The sequence below is a fragment of the Vipera berus genome, assembly GCF_964194415.1.
Source record: "Vipera berus genome assembly, chromosome: 4".
Lineage (NCBI taxonomy): Eukaryota > Metazoa > Chordata > Lepidosauria > Squamata > Viperidae > Vipera > Vipera berus.
This window is the reverse complement of record NC_138206.1, coordinates 97,090,479-97,110,488: the sequence shown is the minus strand read 5'-3', so window position 1 is coordinate 97,110,488 and position 20,010 is coordinate 97,090,479. Positions and strand designations below refer to the sequence as shown.

The following is a 20,010-nucleotide window of genomic DNA, read 5'->3' as shown; positions in this document are numbered from 1 at the left end:
AAACCACCACCATGAGAGGTTTTCCAGCAAGGCAAAGAACGATTCTCTCTCCTTCCCTGTTCATAGCCTGCCCCAAATGTTGGAGAAGGAATTTGAGCACTTCAGGAAGCCGAGGTGGTGGGTCTACATCCAATGGGAAGGCCGAGGCCCACCCCTCGGCATGCGGATTGGATGCCTGGATGCCTTGGCTAATTGTTCCACACTGCAAATTGGCTAGAGACAAGTGTCTTTGGACCAATTGCCCAGGATGAGGGGGAGGGAGAGGAGCGTGGGGCAACAATGGTGGGAGGAGTGCTGGTGGACGGCCAGCTGAGGATGAACGTCCACAGTGGGTCAGCTGAGGCTGAGGGGCGGGGTGAAGTGGGCGTGGCCATGTGGCTGCAGCCAATTATCCTAGACCCATATCTGTTTCCTAATTATGAAGATTCAGTTGGTTACAAGACTACTGCAGTAGGGTTTTTATTTCATTGTTACTGAATTACAAAGGGAAAAAATTATTACAGTTTTATGAATATGTACATAATGTCTACAAATGTATTAAAACTTTCATTGTGGGGATCCTTTACCAGTATTGATATAAATATTTTGATATTTAAAAGGGATATCTGCCTCTTGCTATTTTTAACATATCTGTTATTGTTATATATTGTCACTGTCATTGTTATATGTTTGTTGTTATTTTAAATTAGGACAAAATGGAGATGAGGGCGTAGTTGCAGAGATCATGGGACGATGTTTCTGTCCATCTTTGATAACCACCCATACTTGGGAAGAATTCAGTTTTGCTGGCCACAGGATCAAGATTACGGAAGCTACAGACAGTTATGGAGCTGTGGTTTGGCCTTCGGTATTGTTGTCATGCAATATTATTGGCTTTGATATCTGAAATAAAGTACAGCAGTGTATTCCACAGGCCTGTATCTGCTTTGGAAATAAGCCCATAGAAGTAATTAGTTTGCTTGCTTGCTTGTTGTTATTCCACTGAATTTCTGATTTATTTTGGGGCTAAGAACCTACCCTCTGCAGTTAGCACAGGAAGCAAGCAAGTTGGGTGACCAGGATGGAGTTTTGTCCTTCCTGCATTACTTAACTCACATGGCATGGGATTCCTAATCACCTATGGCCACAAGTCAAATGATTAAATATATGAAATACAGATAGATTTTACTTATCAAATGCCTCATGCAATGGCCATTTGCAACTATATGGGTTCAAAAAAAAAACAACCTCCTTTGCAACCAAGGTGCATATTTATGACCTTTGCACTCTCTCTCTCTCAGTCATGTATTTGCCATTAAAATCCTTTAGTGCATGTCTTGTGCCTGACCTGCTTTTTCTTCTTTTACCTTTCTTGCAGTGTGGAGAAATTGCCTAAACAAGCAATCTCTCCTGGGCCTCACTGTTTTTTTTCCTCCTCCCCTCCTCAAAGAGCAGAGAAATTGGAGAGGAAGGAATTAAAAAAGAGTAAGCAGGCACACAATGGGGAATACACATCAAAAGGAATGAGTTATAGAACACAGGTCTGCAACCCGCGGCTCCGGAGCCGCATGCGGCTCTTTCAGCCGTCTCCTGCGGCTCCCAGTCCTCTGATGTGCAGTCCAAAAAAAAAGTGGGACTAAAAAAGTTCAATCAATTCAAATATGCAGGGTAGGTGCATATCTCGCCTTGGCGCCACTCTTCAGTCAAACCATGTTCTGCGCATGTGTGCATGTATGCACATGTGCACACATTTTTTTTGCGGCTCCCAGTTTTTCCTTTTGTGAGGGAACCGGTTCCGAGTGGCTCTTTCACTGTTTCAGGTTGCTGATCCCTGGCCTAGAACAGGGTTTTTCAACCAGTGGTACGCGTACCACTACTGGTACGCGAGCACCTGGCTGGTGATATGCATAGGACTGGTTGAACAGCACTGTAAAAAAAAAAGTAAGAAGCGTTTTTTACTAACCTGCTTTCAGCTGCATTCCGTTTCTCCATTTGCTTCTCAGCCACGTGTTTGTGGGACAAAAAAAGTTCAATGAGACTTTCTAATTTTGCGAGAAGTTAGAAGGTCTCATGGAACTTTTTTTTCTTTTTTACCGATAGTCCCACAAACACGTGGCGAAGGCAGAGAAGCTGAGAAATGGAATGCAGCTGAAAGCAGGTTAGTAAAAAAAATACTTGGGGTTGGTGAGGGCATCTGGGTGGGGGTGGGGGCTGGCAGAACCTGGCTAGGCTTGTTCCATCCAGACGTCTTTTGCACTCGCCAAAAGAAGGGAGGGAGCCCCGCCTTTCCTCCCAAATGCTCGAGTGGGGTTTCTGCAGGGTTTCTGCATGGTCTCCACTGCAGGGAGGTCCATGCCTGCAGCCATGAGGACGCCACTGGAATTCCCCTTCCCACAGTGTGATGCCAGATTGTCCCATGCCCTCTGCAGAGAGCTCCCAGTGGTCTGCTGGCTCACTGGCAGCCACCCCAGCCGATGAGGAGAATGGGGGAAAGGCGGAGAGCCTGGAACCAGCCCTGACTGCTCTGGAGGGCTTCTGGCATTCTGCTCGCTGCCCCACTCCTGCTCTCTTCGCTGGCTGGAGCCACCACCGGGAGCCCTCCGGAGCAGTCAGGGCTGGTTCCAGGCTCACTGCCTTTCTCCCGTTCTCACTGGCGACCCCCTGCAGAGCTCCGTCAGCAACAGCTGAAGGAGGAGGTAAGTCTGTGGGCAGCTCCGGAGCCAGAGCAGTGGCCAGGGGAGGGGGAGCACAGGCGGCACAGTACCGATGGCCGGTGTGCCCCACAGAGAAGCGCCTGCGACCTTTGCCTGGCCTCAGCCCAACTTTTCTACCTGGCAGCTGGTGAAGGGCGGAGGGGCTAGGAGAGACTGGCTGGTCCAGAAGCAGGCTCGGAAGAACGCTGCTCCTGGAGGCCGGGGGTGGCTGCACCAGAACACCACAGCTGAGCGGCAGAAAGCCACAAGGAGGTTGGGGAGGGGGAGGGCAGTCAGATGCAGAAGGGAGAAATGACAACAGCCAACACCTCTGTTCCTTCCTTAGTCCCCAACCCACAAACGTGCAGGGGTGGGGAGGAATCGAGAGGAGGAGCTGAATGCTGTGGGATTTCCACAGGAAATATTGAAGCTGGCTCTCCCTTGGCCACTGCTGCAGTGGCAGCAGCAGGTGCTGCCTGAAGGAGGAAGCCGAACGGAGCGTTTCGCCACCGAGCAAGTTGCGGAGGTGCGCAGCAAGTTTGGTGACACACGTGCCCGCCTCTAGAATGTCTCTCACCCGCTCACTGCCCCTCATCATGGCTGCCTTGAGGTTGGGGTCGTAGGCCTCTGAAAAGCCTTGGAGAGCCTGAAGACAGGAGGGGAGGGAGGACGGGAAGGAGGTGGTGTTGCAACATCTGGCAGAACCTCAACTCGCTGGTTTATCCCCCCCCCGTCGCTTTGAGTGTCATTGACTTCTATCTAGGGAAAGCCCCGCTGGTCCCACACAGGGGAGCAAGGGTGCTGAGTGGGACACTTGGTCCCTCAGGCAGTTGAGGGTTTTTTGGGGGGAGCTTCTGCTAGCTGGAGATGCTGGGAACTGAAATGCGAAGGGCAGCGGGTGGGTGGGAAGGGAGGGAGCAGCCGCTGCCTGGTGAGGCAGGCAGGTGGGCGGGCAGGGAAGGCACCGCTCCCTCGTGGCCAGGTAGGGGAGGTGCCGGGCCCAGTGGGGGTAGGTGGCCGCCCAGCTCTGCTTCCCTGCACTCACCTGGTTGGCGCAGTTGGGAGTGCTGGGCGGCCTGCAGGCACCGCTCACCGTCTGCCAGCTGAGCCCGGAAGCCAGAGCACACCGCCCCTGATGGGGCCTTGTGGTGGTGTGGCCTGGCCAGATGCTCTCGGGGGAGCCCTCTGGCTCTTTGCCCCCGGAGTGCTCCCAGGCGCCCTTTCCTTGAACCCCCCCCAACCAAAGCTGCGCTTTCTCTCCTGGCCCTCTTGGCTTCCGCGAATTGTTGTAAGTCGAGGACTACCTGTACTTTATCATTTTTTTCCTTTTTTTGGGTCATTTTTTTTACACCTTGCTGGGTGACTGGTGGTATTTGGATAGTGCCTTATCCTAAAAGTGGTACAATGGGTGAAAACGTTGAAAAGCCCTGGCCTAGAACAGTTGCGGTTCCCAACCCCAAGCATACTAGGCAAGCAAATGATGTTAACCCATTTTTTGATGTGTATTTCCCATTGTGTGGCTGAATAGCCTCTTATTGTCCCTTCCTCCCCAATGAATGTAAATACAACTATTAAATCTCTTACTGGTAATTATGTCAGTGCTGGGGTGAGCATCCCAAAGGGAGGGACAGTGGAGAAAAAAAAGGAAAGCAAAGTTGTGTAATGTGATTTTTTTTTTTTTATTGAAAAGTTTTAAAAATACAGTTTTCCTTTAAAAAACCCCCTTCCCCCTCCCTACCTCCCCTCCCTACCTCCCCCCTTCCCCCCCCTCCCCCCCTCCCTCCTCCCCCCCCACCTCCCCCTAACCCCCCTCCCCCCCCCGGACTTCCCAGAGCTAAATACAAGGTATATATATATAAAAAGGCAATCATAAACAACCATATACTAACAACTATAAATTCTAAAATCCATCACTCTCTAACTTATATAGGATCAAACAAAACTTAGCATTATTAAATATATATAGAAGACAAAATAAAAAAAGAAAAAAGAAAACGAAAGAAGACTTATTCAAATGCTAGATAAAACTTCTTGACCCTATACTTATTCTGGATAAACTCAATCCATTTTCTCCATTCCATAATATAATGTTCTTGCGAGTAATCTTTCAAATAGGCCGAAATCTTCGCCATCTCTGCCAAGTCGGAAACCTTTAAAATCCACTCTTGTATAGTCGGCAGTTCCTCTTTCTTCCAATATTGACCTATCAAAAGTCTTGCTGCCGTAACTAAATTCAGCATCAACTTAGAGTCCACAACTGTAGCGTCAACAATTATTCCCAACAAAAAAAATTGCGGACAAAACTTTATCCTCCGTTTAAAAATCTTCTGCATATTCCACCAGACTTTTATCCAAAAAGCCTTGACCTTTTTACATGTCCACCATATGTGAAAATATGTTGCCTCTTCATCACCACACCTCCAACATTTAGGCTGATAATTCGGATACATACTTGCAAGCTTTTTAGGATCTAGATGCCATCTATAAAACATTTTGTAAAAGTTCTCTCTTAAACTTTGAGCTTGAGTGAATTTTACATTCCTCACCCAGATCTTTTCCCACGTGTCCATTGTAATAACTTCCTGAATGTTTTGGGCCCATTTTATCATACAATCCTTAACAAGCTCTGTTTCTGAATCGATCTCTATCAATGCAAGATATATCCGTTTAATATGTGCTGGTCCTTGATTTCTAATTTGCTTTATCAAATTTTCATCAGTCGTTGCAAATCCATTTTTTTGGTCTTCTTTCCACCTGGCCTGTAACTGAATATATTGAAACCAAGTCTGAACAACCTTCTCTTCTCGCAAGAAACTATATGATTTCAAGCACCAAATATTCCCTTCCAAACTTAAAATTTCCTTGTAAGTAGTCTCATCATGTTTGAAACCAGCATGTATATTTTCTATTGCGTGTTTTGGGATTGCCCACAATGGTATCTTGCTGCTTAACTTATGTCTATACTTCTTCCAAACTCTCAGCAATGCCTGTCTTAAAATATGCATCCTAAACACAGTATCTACCTTCTTATCATACAACAAATATGCATGCCAGCCAAACAACAGATCATGGCCCTCAAGATTTAATAACCTCGATTGTGTCAAATTAATCCAATCACTTATTCCTACTAGTGCAGCAGCTTCATAATATAATTTAAAATTAGGCATTTTAAGGCCACCTCTCTCACGAGTATCCTGCATAATCTTAAGTTTAACTCGTGGCTTTTTCCCTGCCCACACAAATTTATTGATACCACGCTGCCATTCCTCCAAGTTAGAATCTTTCTTAAGAATCGGTATCATTTGAAATAAGAATAAAAATTTGGGCAGGACATTCATTTTCACTGCTGCGATCCGTCCCAACAAAGACAATTGCAATTTTTCCCAACTCTCCAGTTCTTTTTGAATTTTCCCCCATAACTTTTCATAATTATTTTTATATAGCTTTGTATTAGAGGGCGACAAAATCACCCCCAAATATTTAACCCTTTTAACAATCTCAAATCCAGTTAATCCTTCTAAGAGAGCCTTCTGCGAAACTGTCATATTTCTAGCCAAAATTTTAGTTTTCTGTATATTTACTTTAAATCCAGAAACCTTCCCATATTGTGTTATTATCTCCATCAGGTCCACAACAGAGTTCTCTGGCTGGGTCACTGTAACAACCAGATCATCTGCAAATGCTCTCAATCTGTAATCCTGATCTCCAACTTGTATCCCCTTAATTTTTTCCGAATTCCGAATCTTAACCAATAGTATCTCTAATGTTAATATAAATAACAAGGGCGATAGCGGACAGCCTTGCCTTGTGCCCTTCTCAATATTACATACTGTTGTCAAACTATTGTTAACTATAATTCGGGCAGTTTGTTTTTGGTATAATGCCCTAATCGGTTGTAAAAATTTTTCCCCAAAATCCATTTTGTCTAAAACTTTCAACAAAAATTGCCAGTTCAATTGATCAAAAGCCTTTTCAGCATCTAAAAAGATTAGCGCAGCAGAGATCTGGTTGTGCCTTTCCAAAAACTCTAACACATCAACTATATGTCTCACATTGGTTTTCATTTGTCTTCCACTAATAAACCCCGTTTGGTCCCCATGAATCACCTGTTGCAGAACCCTCATCAGTCTATTAGCCAAAACCTTAGCAAATATCTTATAATCTGTATTTAAAAGCGATATCGGTCTGTAATTTTTAACTAAAGTAGCATCCTGGTCTTCCTTCGGAATCAAAGAGATAAAAGCTGTTCTCCAAGACGGGGGCACCTTTCCCCCCCTCTGGATTGTCTGGAACAGTTCCTTTAACGGTTTTATCATCTCTAATTGTAAATTTTTATAATAGGCCGCAGTCAAGCCATCAGTGCCTGGTGCTTTATCCACCTTCAGTTCCTTAATAGCTGTAAAAATTTCTTCTTCTGTAATCAGTTGGTTAATCCCCTCTTTTTGTACTTGCGTAAGAACCGGGATGCTAGCCTTCTCCAAATACGTATCAATATCTTTTGCATTAATGTCCTCTTTAGTATATAATTTCGAATAAAAATCCACAAAGGCATCCTTAATAAGATTCTGTTGATACACAACCCTTCCTTTATGCTCAATCTTATCTATATTAGATGCCCTTTGTTTTTTCCTCAGTCTATAAGCCAACCATCTGCCTGGCTTATTAGCATTGCAAAAAGTATTATGCCTAGCAAACCGCAGATTGGTCGCCACTTGATCAGCCATTAATTTATCAAATTGTCCTCGTAACAGTCTAATAGCCTCCTTGATCTTCACCTCCTCTGGGTTCAAAATCAAAGCCTTTTCTTTTTCCTTTATTTCATTCTCCAGTTCTTTCCTTCTAGTTTCCACTGCACGTCTATGTCTATTATTCATATATATCAACACCCCTCTCATATAGGCCTTGCTAGCATCCCAAACCATATCCATAGAGGTACCCTTATTCATATTCATCTCAAAAAAATCCTTCATCCGCTGTTTGCATTCTTCCACATTTCTCTGATTTCTAAACAAATTCTCATTTACGCGCCATGAGCGTCTATCTCCTCTTTCCTTATCAATCTCCAACCACACTGGACTGTGATCAGAGATAATTCTTGCGCAGATTTTCACCTTTTTAGTTCTCAAAAGAAGATCATTAGTCAACAAAATAAAATCAATCCTCGAAAAAGATTGGTGTCTATCAGAATAAAATGTATAATCCTTCTCCCGCAAATGTCTCTCACGCCAAATATCTCGCAATTCCAGGTCATCCTTCATTTCAAAAAAAGATTTAGGCAGTCTAGCGTGACTTGGAATGCGTTTAAAGGCTCCAGCCTTATCCAACTGTACATCCATAACTCCATTCCAGTCCCCCATAAAAATAAAGGATTTATAATCCAACTGGGTAAGCTTTGTATGAAGTAAACTAAAAAAGTCAGCTTGTTGTTGATTTGGAGCATATAATCCAACTAAAAGCGTCTTTTTACCTTCAAACAACAGCTCGATCATAACATATCTTCCATGCTTATCTGCTTCAATTAGGTCCGCTGTTAAGGCACTTTTAACATAAACAACCACTCCATTTTTCTTATTCTCTGCAGAAGCAACAAATTGCGTACCCAGCCTCGAGTTCAATAAATACTTTTGATCCAAAACTCTAATATGCGTTTCTTGCAGGCATATAACATCTATCTTAAATTGTTTTAAATATTGAAAAACTTTCTTCCTCTTCTGCGGTGAGTTTAGTCCATTAACATTCCAGGTTAAAAATTTAGTTGCCATGTATATCCTCGAAAAGCTCTTGGACCACAGCTTTGATAGGACTGGTTACTTTAGGCCGTGCTCCTCCCACAGCTTGGCTATGAATGCGATGTGAAGAATCTGAAGACTTTTGCTGATCTTGTTCTTTTATTTTCTTTGCTCGTTTTAAAGCAGCACGCGTCACTCTTTGCTCTCTAGGATCATCCAAAGAGATTGTAGCTTGATCTCCTCCAGCACCATTTTCCTCTGTTTCCTCCTCTTGTTGTTCTTCTTCTCCAGATCCCTTTCCAGCTTCCAAGAGCGTTAATGAGGTTGCTTTTAAGACATTATTGTAGAAATCACGTGCTTGTTTCACAGTAGTCAGCCTATACCTTTTACCTTCATACATCACCATCAGCCCCTCTGGAATCTCCCATCTGAACCTTATATCTCTTTGCTTGAGCTCTTGCACAAGAAATGTATAGTCCTTTCTTCCCCTTAAAATCCTTGGAGGAATTTCTTTTAAAACCAAGACTTCTTGTTCAGCAATCACAACCTTAACATCATAGGCAGCTTGTATAACTTGATCTCTAATTTCTCTTTTTGCAAAATAAACCACCACATCTCTAGGCAACTTTCTCTGTCTGGCAATCCATGAATTCACCCGAAACACTTTATCCATAGCTGCTCTTATTTCAGATGCTGGCTGGTTCAATACCCCTTCGAGAGCCTCAGAGATCAGCTGCTTTAAATCTTCTTTAACATTCTCTTTTAAGCCTCTAATTCTGACAGCAAACTGCATCTGGTAATGTTGGGCATGGCTTAACTCCCTTTCCAACTTGCCTCTTTCAATTTCATTCTCCCGTGCTTTTACTTCTAGTATAGCATTCCTTTGAGCCAAATCATCCACTTTTTCATCTAAATCTTCCACACATTCCGCCACTTTATGCACTGAAGTCAAAATGTCTACCTTCATCACGCTGTACTTCTGTTCCATCCTCTCTTCCATTCTTTCCTCAAATTTCTCCAATTTCTCCTCCATCTGTGCAAATTTATCAGCAATTGATTGATTAATTGATTCCAAAAGTACCTGGGCATGTTTATCCAAGGCATCTCGCAAATCCTTCGATGTCAGCACTTCAGGAGGGTGCAATGCCTGTAGTGATGATTGTTGCACCGGCGAGGATCCTCCACTCCGAAGAGTTTTAGAGGGAGGTTTAGCCGCCATCTTTTAATCCTCAATTATGACGCACTTTCAATTAAAGTTTAAAAAGTCCAACAAGTTAGAGAGTACAGTAAAATAGTCCTCTTCACCTTTTCCTCTTGTACCGCTCTGCCTGCTCCTTTAAATCATAGTCCTTTCATCAGGCAGGGCTGGTTCGCAGACGCCTGGCTCTGCTCCAGGAAGTTCGGAGCAGAGACGACGGCCAGCTGGGAGCAACCCAGGCTTCGGGGGAGTTCGATCCTTCAGCCGCCCAAGCTCAAAGCTCAGGCGGCCTCGGAGAACTCTACCCCTACCTGGGGCCTCACCCCCTCCTCTTCTCCCGAGGAGGGGGCTTCAATTTCGCCCGAACAGCTGATCGGCGCTGTTTCAGGCAAAAAAACAAACAGCTGAGCCGCGGGCAGCCAGGGGAGGCTGTCTTCAGCGCCGCGCCGCCAGCGGAAGTCCGTGTAATGTGATTTTTGTCACAGAATTACTGATCTCAATTCTGATTGCTAAACAAGCACTACATGTATTTGGATTTTTTGTGTAAAATTTGGAAAACATAATGCTCAAAAATATAAATGAGGAAAATCCACACACAGTGGAATATTAAGGTTAGGGACTTCCACATCTCTATTCCTGGGTAGATTTAATATTCACAGATCAAAAGGCAATCATTTGACAATGTAATTTACCAAATATCAGAAATATGAAATTATTTTAGATTTATTAAAAGCATGCCCTATCTCTCTTTTATCAGTAATGTTCCTAGGCAGTTTCAGTTAAGATGCTGAACAGATTTTATTTGCTCTACATTGCTCTTATGACCATTGCCTATATTTCAAATCAAAAAGTATGTCATTCACATGTTCCATTTTCTAAAGCATTTAGCCATGAATCATTCATTAGATGATTCTTAATTCTGTTGTAACATCTAAATCTCACTGTCTGAATGCTCTTTTGGGGCTGGACCTCCCCCCTCCTGCTGTTTGACTTTGTCCACTGCTCCTTTTGGGTCTTGAAGTCTCAATATTTCCCCACTGAACTTTTTCCTTGTTGGTGAAAATCCATCAGCCTTTCTCTCTCTTTCACCGAGAATTGCCGATGATAATTTGTACTTCCAAACACACTTGCAAGGATGGAGACCCAGTTGAGCAGAATGCTACAGGGAGAGAAGCCTTGTGCTCCACCCCCATCTCTTATCTCTTACTCTCAAGTAACCTTTCTTTCTTGTCTTATTCTCCTTAAACTACCCCTTTCTAGAGTAACCTTCTAGACCAGGGGTAGGCAACCTCGGCTCTTTTATGACTCATGGACTTCAACTCCCAGAATTCCTGAGTCAGCTGGGAGTTGAAGTCCATGAGTCATAAAAGAGCCGAGGCTGCCTACCCCTGTATCTAGAGCAGACATGTCAAACTCACGTGACGTCGTGTGACGCATCGGAGCTTTTTCCCCATTGCCGGCAATGGGGTGGGCGCGGTTTTGTTGCGACGCATCCAGCCTGCGGGCCGGTAGTTTGACACCCCTGATCTAGACTAAACTTCTTCAGCTCTTCTCCATTCTCAGTTCTATAGCTCATTGTTAGAGTTTTCTAATTTCTGAATACTTTTTATGCCAATTTACCCTTTGGGACAACTAGCTTCCTTGTCAAGAAGTCTCCAATTCTATATTCTTTCATTGGCTCCAAACTGTCCAACTTTTTGCCTGCAGCACAATTCATTTCCTCTTAATCTCATCTTTTATTTGCTCTTTCTGGAGGTTCTTATCCCCATTTGATTTCAACTTCCTCTAATTACAGCCCTTTGCAACTAGATCAGGGGTCTTCAAACTTGGCCCTTTTATGACTTATGGACTTCAACTCCCAGAATTCCTCAGCCAGCATGCCTGGCTGAGGAATTCTGGGAGTTGACGTTCACAAGTCATAAAAGGGCCAAGTGTGAAGACCCCTGAACTAGATAATATCATTCTTCCCTCCTGCCTCCACAGCAAACTGCTACCAGTTTGTTCCAAACATTAACTTCAGCACAATCATCCCGATTGTAAAAGCATGGGTCAAGAGCACATGGAAGCGTACAAACTCAGACTGTTCAGAAGTGTCTCATATTAAAATGGTAATTGTCTTTACAGTATATTTTACTAGGGCTTCCAATAGACATTTGGTTCATCACTCTGGAAATTCAATCTGATTTACATAGGCCTTTGTTCCGATCCTGCAGAAACAACTTGTGTAATGGGTTTGTATGATCCTAAACATTTTATTAAAGAAGATATCAGAATCTGAAAATAATGTACAGTGTGACATTTATATTGTAATTTAAAAACATTAGATATCAAGCATAAAAGGTGTTATTTCGAAGCAAATGTTCATCTGCCAATTAGTAAAGTTCACAGTTGAAACAAAGGAATGAAAAAAGAATGAAAGAATGAAACAAAAATAGTAGCACTTAGCTTATGAGCGGTTGGCTTAAGGTGAAATGACATTTGATTCATGTGTGCTGTGCTACCCATGATTCAGTTAGATGGAATGATAATAGATGGAGAAGTTCCACTGTTTTGTAGAAATTAGTGGCTCACATTGCATTTTATTTCAAGAAAAAGGAGAAAAATAAATCTTAGGAAGTCCAGTTTTAAATCCCTCACATGGTATGCATGTTTTGCCCCTTTTAATTCTGAGCACTATATTGTTTCTAGTTTCCATTTTTGACAGTACTATGCTAGCTATCCAGAAGGGCACCTATAACAATGTTGGCAGGAGTTAGAATAGACATAGTCAGGAAATAATAGCATGGTGCTAGAAGACCCTTTGCTAAATAGGCCAGATAAGTTCCCCTTGTGATTAATTGTGGAAGACAACATAGGAGTTTCACAGTTTACAGCAGAAGAAGATAATCTATTGCTCTCCATATGTTTTGGGCTGCAAATCTCACTGTCCCCTGGCATGTTGATTAACAGTTATGGAGCGTTATAATCCAAATAATCTGAAAAATTCTAGATTTGCCAATTGTCTAAAACTAGTTCATATAAAACAAACTTGAACTTCTGATTATTTCTCTAACTTCCTAAGATTCATGCTTTTCACACATATTTTTTGTGTCAAGAGATTCTTTTGTTCATATACACTGACTAAAGTTTCTTTCTCCTCTTTGTTACTTTATAGTAATTAAAGGGTGGCCTTGTTGAGCTAAAGGCATTGTTTCATTATTCTTTTTCAGAATTGCCAATTGCCAATTTATTCTTGTTCTTTTTCATTCTCAGGCTCTTGTTCTATGCTATTTTTTGGAAACAAATGTGAAGCTTTGTAACATGGTTGACAAAAATGTTATTGAAATTGGAGCTGGAACAGGCCTTGTCTCTATAGTAGCCAGCTTGCTAGGTAAGTGGTAGTATCTCCTGCTGTACCCTCCGTTTTTAAAAATAGCACATGTGATACTAGTATCTGGAGGGACATAAAACAGGTGGAAAAAAACAGGTGCAAAATTGATTTATTCTCAGAGCAAATCCACTTTGAACAAGACACCAATCTTGGGAATAGTATTTTTGGGTTCATCAGTTTCTAAAGTAAATTGCTAATGTGTTTGTACTTGGGCTAATGTGGCTCAAATTCTAGTATGGGGAGCAATTGGCTTTATTCCCATGGACCTCTCTGTTCTGTACCAGCCTGCTACTGGCCCTGCAGAAAAGGCAGGGACAACCCCTTTTACAAGAAGGCAAGAGGCTGGAATTACGCCTGCCAAATTTATTGCTACAAAAACAAATAGAACAAGACACGAACCAAGAAACAGGAGCTTTTCAAGCGGTTGCCTTCAGCAAACCAGCCCTCCCACGCATTCCCCCTTAAATACAGTTCAGGGCGTGGCTTCTCTCTGCCTCCTTCCGAGGAGCCCCATTGCCTTCCTCTGTTTACTCCTGATTGACTGCCTCCTGCGTCGGGCGTCCTTGAACAGGGCCAGCTGTGGGTCATCTTCATCCACGCTGTCAGGCTCACACAGCTGGGTCTGCGTCGTGACCAGGTGAGAGGGGCCTGGCTGAGGGCTCTCATCAAGCTGTCCAATCCCCTCAGCAAGCTCTTCAACACCCCCCTCCTCCTCCTCCTCTGAGTCGTCCGACCCAACTGCCGAACCCACAGGCTGACGCTAAATCACAACACTCTCTTATGGATCTCACTGCAGCCCTGATTTAAATAGGACACCTTGGTCAGAGAGGGAAACAAAATAGACTAACTAAACCAGGATGGCAAAAACCCTGACCACCATTAGATGGAAGCAAGCAGCTCAGAGAACAACTTGATGTTGCCACTAGTGACTGTACAGATTTTACATTTACATGTAAATGGAAAAAAAATGGGAGCTGCAATTGAACTATGGATTCAAGAAATCCGTTCAGACTGGGAATTGTGATAGGGATAAAGAGATAATTCAGCTAGCTTTTAACAGGATTCCGATCCCCATTGTTCCCCTTCCCATAATTTACTTTAATCAGATGTAGGCAGGTGTAGTGGGGTGGAAAGGAGAAGCAGGGGAAACCTGCCTTTCTGGTGACTGTTCTCCTGGCACTAAGAAGACCCACTTCCCCAACAGAAGATGTGCTGCCTTCAGAGATGCTTCCTTTTTGCACCTTTTGATCCTGCTTTCTGTCACCTTCCCAGCATCTGAGGGCTAAAGTCTCAGTAGACCAAGTATATAAAAAGCTGCTTCTTCAACCTACCCTTGGCTGCCGGACAGTCCTGCTGGCCAAAATGATAATGCTGAAGGAAGTCAGGGCAACTTCATCATGGAGCTACATGTAGGAGGATAGCCGGAGAAGCTGTCCACTGTGGGTCTCTTCTGCATCCCTCCCCACTGCCAGGCAGCTTTATCTTGGGGGGTGTTGCTTCCATCCTATTTTTCCTTTCTGGGTATTAAAAGAAGTGGGGAAATTACGATACAGCTGCCTTTCTATGGGGAAGATGTAGGACTTTCCCTACCCCCTCTCCATGGTTTCTGCTACTCATGGGTGGCAGAAGAGAGAGGTAAAAGAAACAAGGACAGGTTATTCATTTTCTTCCAGTTCTTTATTGCCATTGAAAGATCCCTCTCTGGGATTGGAAAATTAACAGCAGTAACTTGAACTAACAGAGACATTCCTTCTCTCTGCTCCATCCCCAACCCTTGGCTTTCTTTTTCCCCAACATCTGGTCTAAGATAAAAACAAACTTTGATTGGCTTTCTTTACCTCTAACAGATTTGCAGGGTGGATGTGACATAATGTTAAGAGCAGCATTGTCTTGTCATGATGTGAGTCCTCTCCCTTTTGTATGAGTGGCATGAAATTGCACATACAGTCCAAAGTGATCAACATTGCAGCAAGGCAATATGGTGTTAATTGCTATTATTTTGATGAAAGCAAAAAGTTCCTGCAGACACATGCATCCTGTCCCGATGTGGACAGGAACCCTACTTTGCTTTGTGGCTAAGGCAGAGTCAGAGGTTGGGAATGCAACCAGAGTAGTCTTCTGCTGACTTCCAGCTTGGATAGTAACAGTATAGTCCTGTTGCATGGAAAAGCTTGTAGTAAATGGTTTAAAATTATCTAGTGAGTTTCATGACTAGTTTGGCAATGTGACCATAAGGCCATACTGCACGGAGACGGCATTGGTCGCGCTGGTGAATGATCTCTGGAGGGCTCGGGACAGGGGGCATTCCTCTGTTCTGGTCCTATTAGACCTCTCAGCGGCTTTCGATACCATCGACCATGGTATCTTGCTGCGGCGTCTCAGGGGATTGGGAGTGGGAGGCACGGTTTTACAGTGGTTCTCCTCCTATCTCCAGGGACGCTCGCAGTCGGTGTTGGCAGGAGGGCAGAGGTCGACCGTGAGGTCTCTCATTTGTGGAGTTCCTCAGGGGTCGGTCCTCTCGCCTCTCCTGTTCAACATCTATATGAAACCGCTGGGTGAGATCATTTGTGGTTTTGGAGTTGGGTATCATCAGTATGCTGATGATACTCAGCTTTTCTTTTCGACCCCAAACCACCCCAGTGATGCCCTCACCGTGATGTCCCGTTGCCTGGAGGCGGTTCGGGTCTGGATGGGGAGGAACAGACTTCAACTCAACCCCGACAAGACCGAGTGGCTTTGCATACCTTCATCCCAGGTTTATTCGGACATTCCATCTCTCGCTATGGGGGGCGAATTATTACCCCCCGTAGATAGGGCTCGCAACTTGGGAGTCCTCCTAGATTCACGGCTCACTCTGGAAGACCACATAGGAGCTGTGACTAGGGGGGCTTTCGCCCAGGTTTGCCTGGTGCGCCAGTTGCGGCCCTATCTAAGCCGGGATGATCTATGCACGGTCACTCACGCGCTCGTGACCTCTCGACTAGACTACTGCAACGCTCTCTACATGGGGCTGCCCTTGAGGACCACCCGGAAGCTCCAACTGGCACAGAATGCAGCCGCGAGAGTTGTGTTGGGAGTTTCCCGATACTCCCATGTCACACCTCTGCTCTGTGAGCTGCATTGGTTGCCAGTTGTCTTCCGGGTGAGATTCAAGGTACTAGTAATGGTGTTTAAAGCCCTACATGGCAGGGGTCCGGAGTACCTTAGGGAACACCTGCTGCCGGCGTCAACTTCCCTCCGCCCTGTGCGTTCCCACAGAGAGGGACTCCTCAGGGTGCCACCGGTCAGAGAATGTAGATTGGTGGCCCCCAGGGGGAGATCTTTCTCTGTGGGCGCCCCGGAGCTATGGAACCAGTTACCGGTTGAGCTCCGGACGGCGCCCGATCTTCGCTCCTTTCGCCGCGATCTGAAAACATACCTGTTCGAACAAGCCGGCCTGGCCTGAGGGGGGATTGGTGGGGTTTTTTACTATCATTTTATTGGGGTTTTTATTAATGTACCAACTGTTTTTATGGGCATGTATTTAATTATTTTTTAATTTTTGTAACTTTGTGTTTTATTCTTGCCCTGTACACCGCCCTGAGTCCTTCGGGAGAAGGGCGGTATAGAAATATTAATAAATTAAATTAAATTAAATTCATTGAGCCTACAAACTTAATGTATAGTTGTGGAGTGTCACATTATCAGAAAGCCTTTCTGCTCAAGTTTGCTCCACTCACAGTTGTAAGCTAAATAAATATTACAAAACTATAATCCAAAATTGGCCTGGAATTTTATCAGGTAAGGAATTGGAGACACATAAGAATATTGTATTACTTACAGTGGGCCACACTTCATCATTTTTACTTATGCTACAGAGAATTATAAAAATAATTTGTACTAGTTTCTTCAACGCTTCTCAATAAATAATGACATTGTGGTCCTTTTTGTCACAGGTGCTCGTGTGATTTCCACTGACTTGCCTGAAGTGCTAGGAAACCTTCAGTACAATCTTCTCAGAAACACAAAACTGAAATGCAAACATGAGCCTCAGGTGAAAGCATTGGTCTGGGGGGTGGACCTGCAGAAGAATTTTCCCAGGTCTTCATCTCAGTTTGACTACATATTGGCTGCTGATGTTGTATACCACCACCCTTACTTGGAAGAGCTGCTTCTAACCTTTGATCATTTGTGTATGGATAATACCACCATCATCTGGGCCATGCGGTTCAGATTGGAAAGTGAAAACTCGTTTGTGGACCAATTCAAAAAACTGTTCCATCTAGAAATGATTTCTGATTTTCCTAGTTTAAATATAACTTTGTTTAAAGCAAAGAGGAGGCCAAAACAACTCCAATAACTGCATCCTGGATTGTTAAATATCCAATAATTAGGTGGTTTAATAAAACAAGACAAGACAAGACAAGACTAGGAATAGAATAGAATAGAATAGAATTCTTTTATTGGCCAAGTGTGATTGGACACACAAGGAATTTGTTTCTGGTGTATAAGCTCTTAGTGTACATACGAGCAACAAGTGATAAATCGTGATCATAATCGTAAAATACATTCATTGTAAACCTTCAGTGATAGTCATAGGATACTAAATAAACAACATAAATCATAATATACTAATAAAAACAATCAACATAAATCATGAGATACAAATAACAAAGTTATAGTCATAAGAAACTAAGGAAATAGGTAATAGGATCAAAATAGGATCAAAATCAAGCAAGTTAATTTGCTTGATTTTCCAGTTCTGAATGCGCAAGATTGCTGGAGTACTCAAATATTTTATTTCTTATCAACATTTCAGTTCAACTACAGATTCAGGCTACCGTGATGATTATTATAAAACTAAAATTCAGTTGCATGCTTTTATATGAATTAGTTATGAGCTGCCAGGTTAACCCTACATTCTCAATTGACATTTTGATTATTTCAGGTGTGGCAAGTTAACCTGCTGTGATAAAATAGAGAGAGGTGGTTGCTTCAGGCAACACATATTATGGGTGTAGGAACGGTGGTGAAATGATAGGATATAAATGCTATTCCGTTGATAATGCCTAAGGAAGACCCAACTGCCTGCCTTACCAAGTTTTATTTATTTATTAACTGTATATGCCAATATTTGTCATGTTTTGTGGAAAGGAGTAGAGGTTAATGGCTAATTCCCATTAAGTAATAACCAGGACTGAATATCACATATCCTTTTCTCAGCCTGCCTTGAAGAAGTATTTAGCAAACTAGACTGGGCAACAGATGAAATAAAAATCAATCACTTAAGATTTGCAGATGATGTTCTCTTCTCACAAGACTCAGAAGAGCTACAAAGAGTTGCACAAAGCAGGAGAATCATTTGGCTTAAAAATAAACCTGAAAAAGAGCTAGGTTATGTTTAATAACTACCAAAGATAGAAAAAAAATTATATCTGGAAAAGAACTAGATGTAGTAGACCACTACATATGCCTTGGCCATCAGATCTCAGTGAAAGGTGATATAATAAAGGAAATTGAACAGCATGTTAAATGTGGTTGGCAGGCATTCGGCAAGCTAAGCATAATTTTCAAGAGCAACCTCCCCCTATGCTTGAAGAGAAAGGTTGTCTATTGGTGTGCGTTACCTGCTCTAACATATGCCAGTGAAACATGGATACTAACCTCATAATTGATACAAAACCTATGAGTGGCGCAAAGAGCCCTGGAAAGATACATGCTTGGCATTACAAAACAAGATAGAAAGATCTGTACATGGGTTAGAGAACAAACAAAAGCATACAATATCATCAAGAGAATAAAAGAACTGAAATGGAAATGGGCTGCTCACATAGCAAGAAGAACTGATGGCAGGTGGACCAAGGCAGTCCTAGAATGGATCCCGCTTGATAAAAAGCGTCCACAAAAGAGACCTAAAACAAGATGGATCAATGACGTCAGCAAGTATTGTGGGGCCAACTGGCAAAAGAAAGCTCAGGAGTGTATTGGTTGGAAATACGCGGAATTCATCCTGCAGTGGACAGACAATGGTTAAAATGATGATGATGATGAATAGTTATAGTGGCTGTCAGGAACTGGAATGTATTAAAAAGTGAACGCACTTCTAAAGCTTCATGTTTGCTTTAATAAAGGGATGCTTTTTAATTATCATATGGGGTCACATTCTTCTCTTCAACATTTCCATCTTCTTTAGACTCCTTATTAAAATTAAGACACTGGTGGGCTCAGAACAGTGAACAAGCCACAATATTAGAACACAGAACATAGAATAATAGAGCTAGCAGGGACCTTGGAGGTCTTCTAGTCCAACTCCCTGCTTGAGCAGGAAACCCTATATCATTTCAGATAAATGGTTGTCCGGCCTCTTTTTGAAAGCCTGCAATGATGGAGCACCACAACTTCTAACCAATTCCGATGGTTAATTGCTCTCATCATTAGGAAATTTCTACTTAGTTCTAGGTTGCTTGTCTCCTTGCTTAGTTTCCATCCAATGTTTCTTGTCTTGCCTATTGGTGCTTTTATAAATAGTTTGACCCCCCCCCTCATCTTTGTAGGAGCCACTCAAATATTGAATTATCATGTCTTCCCTAGTCTTTCTTTTCATTAGACCAGACATACCCAATTCATGTAACCGTTTGTATGTTTTAGCCACCAGCCCCTAATCATTTTTGTTGCTCTTCTTTGCACTCTTTTCAGGGTCTCAACATCTTTTTTTTTATTGTGACCAGAACTGGATGCAGTATTCCAAGTGTGGTCTTACTAAGGCTCTCTAAAGCAGTACTAGAATGTCATGTGATCTTGATTCTATCCCTCTCTTAATGCAGCCCAGGGTTGCCTTGGCTTCTTTTGCTGCTGCCGCACACTGTTGACTCATATTTAAGTGATTGTCCACTAGAGCCCCAAGATCCCTCTCCAGTTACTGGCAGTTATTGTAACTAATCACTAATCCTCACACCAAGGACCCATACTTTAAACCTGGGAGCTAATATACATAATACTCATATAAAGGGCAAGATGATTTCTACTGCTCCACAGTTTCTTTTTTAGAAACATCTACAAAAT

At 43.1% G+C, this 20,010-nt stretch overlaps 1 protein-coding gene across 3 annotated transcripts in view; it reads left to right on the top strand.

The window, feature by feature from the left end:
* Positions 1 to 19,096, top strand: part of LOC308667919 (protein-lysine methyltransferase METTL21E-like) — a 35,579-nt gene extending 16,483 nt beyond the window's left edge. For all 3 annotated transcript variants that reach the window (XM_081327520.1, XM_081327521.1, XM_081327522.1), the window contains exons 3-5: positions 690 to 847; positions 12,852 to 12,969; positions 16,905 to 19,096. In XM_081327520.1, coding sequence (XP_081183646.1) covers positions 690 to 847; positions 12,852 to 12,969; positions 16,905 to 17,308 — 680 coding nt within the window. In that variant the 3' untranslated portion in view covers positions 17,309 to 19,096. The remainder of the gene's footprint in view (positions 1 to 689; positions 848 to 12,851; positions 12,970 to 16,904) is intronic.
* The last annotated feature ends 914 nt before the right edge of the window (positions 19,097 to 20,010 follow it).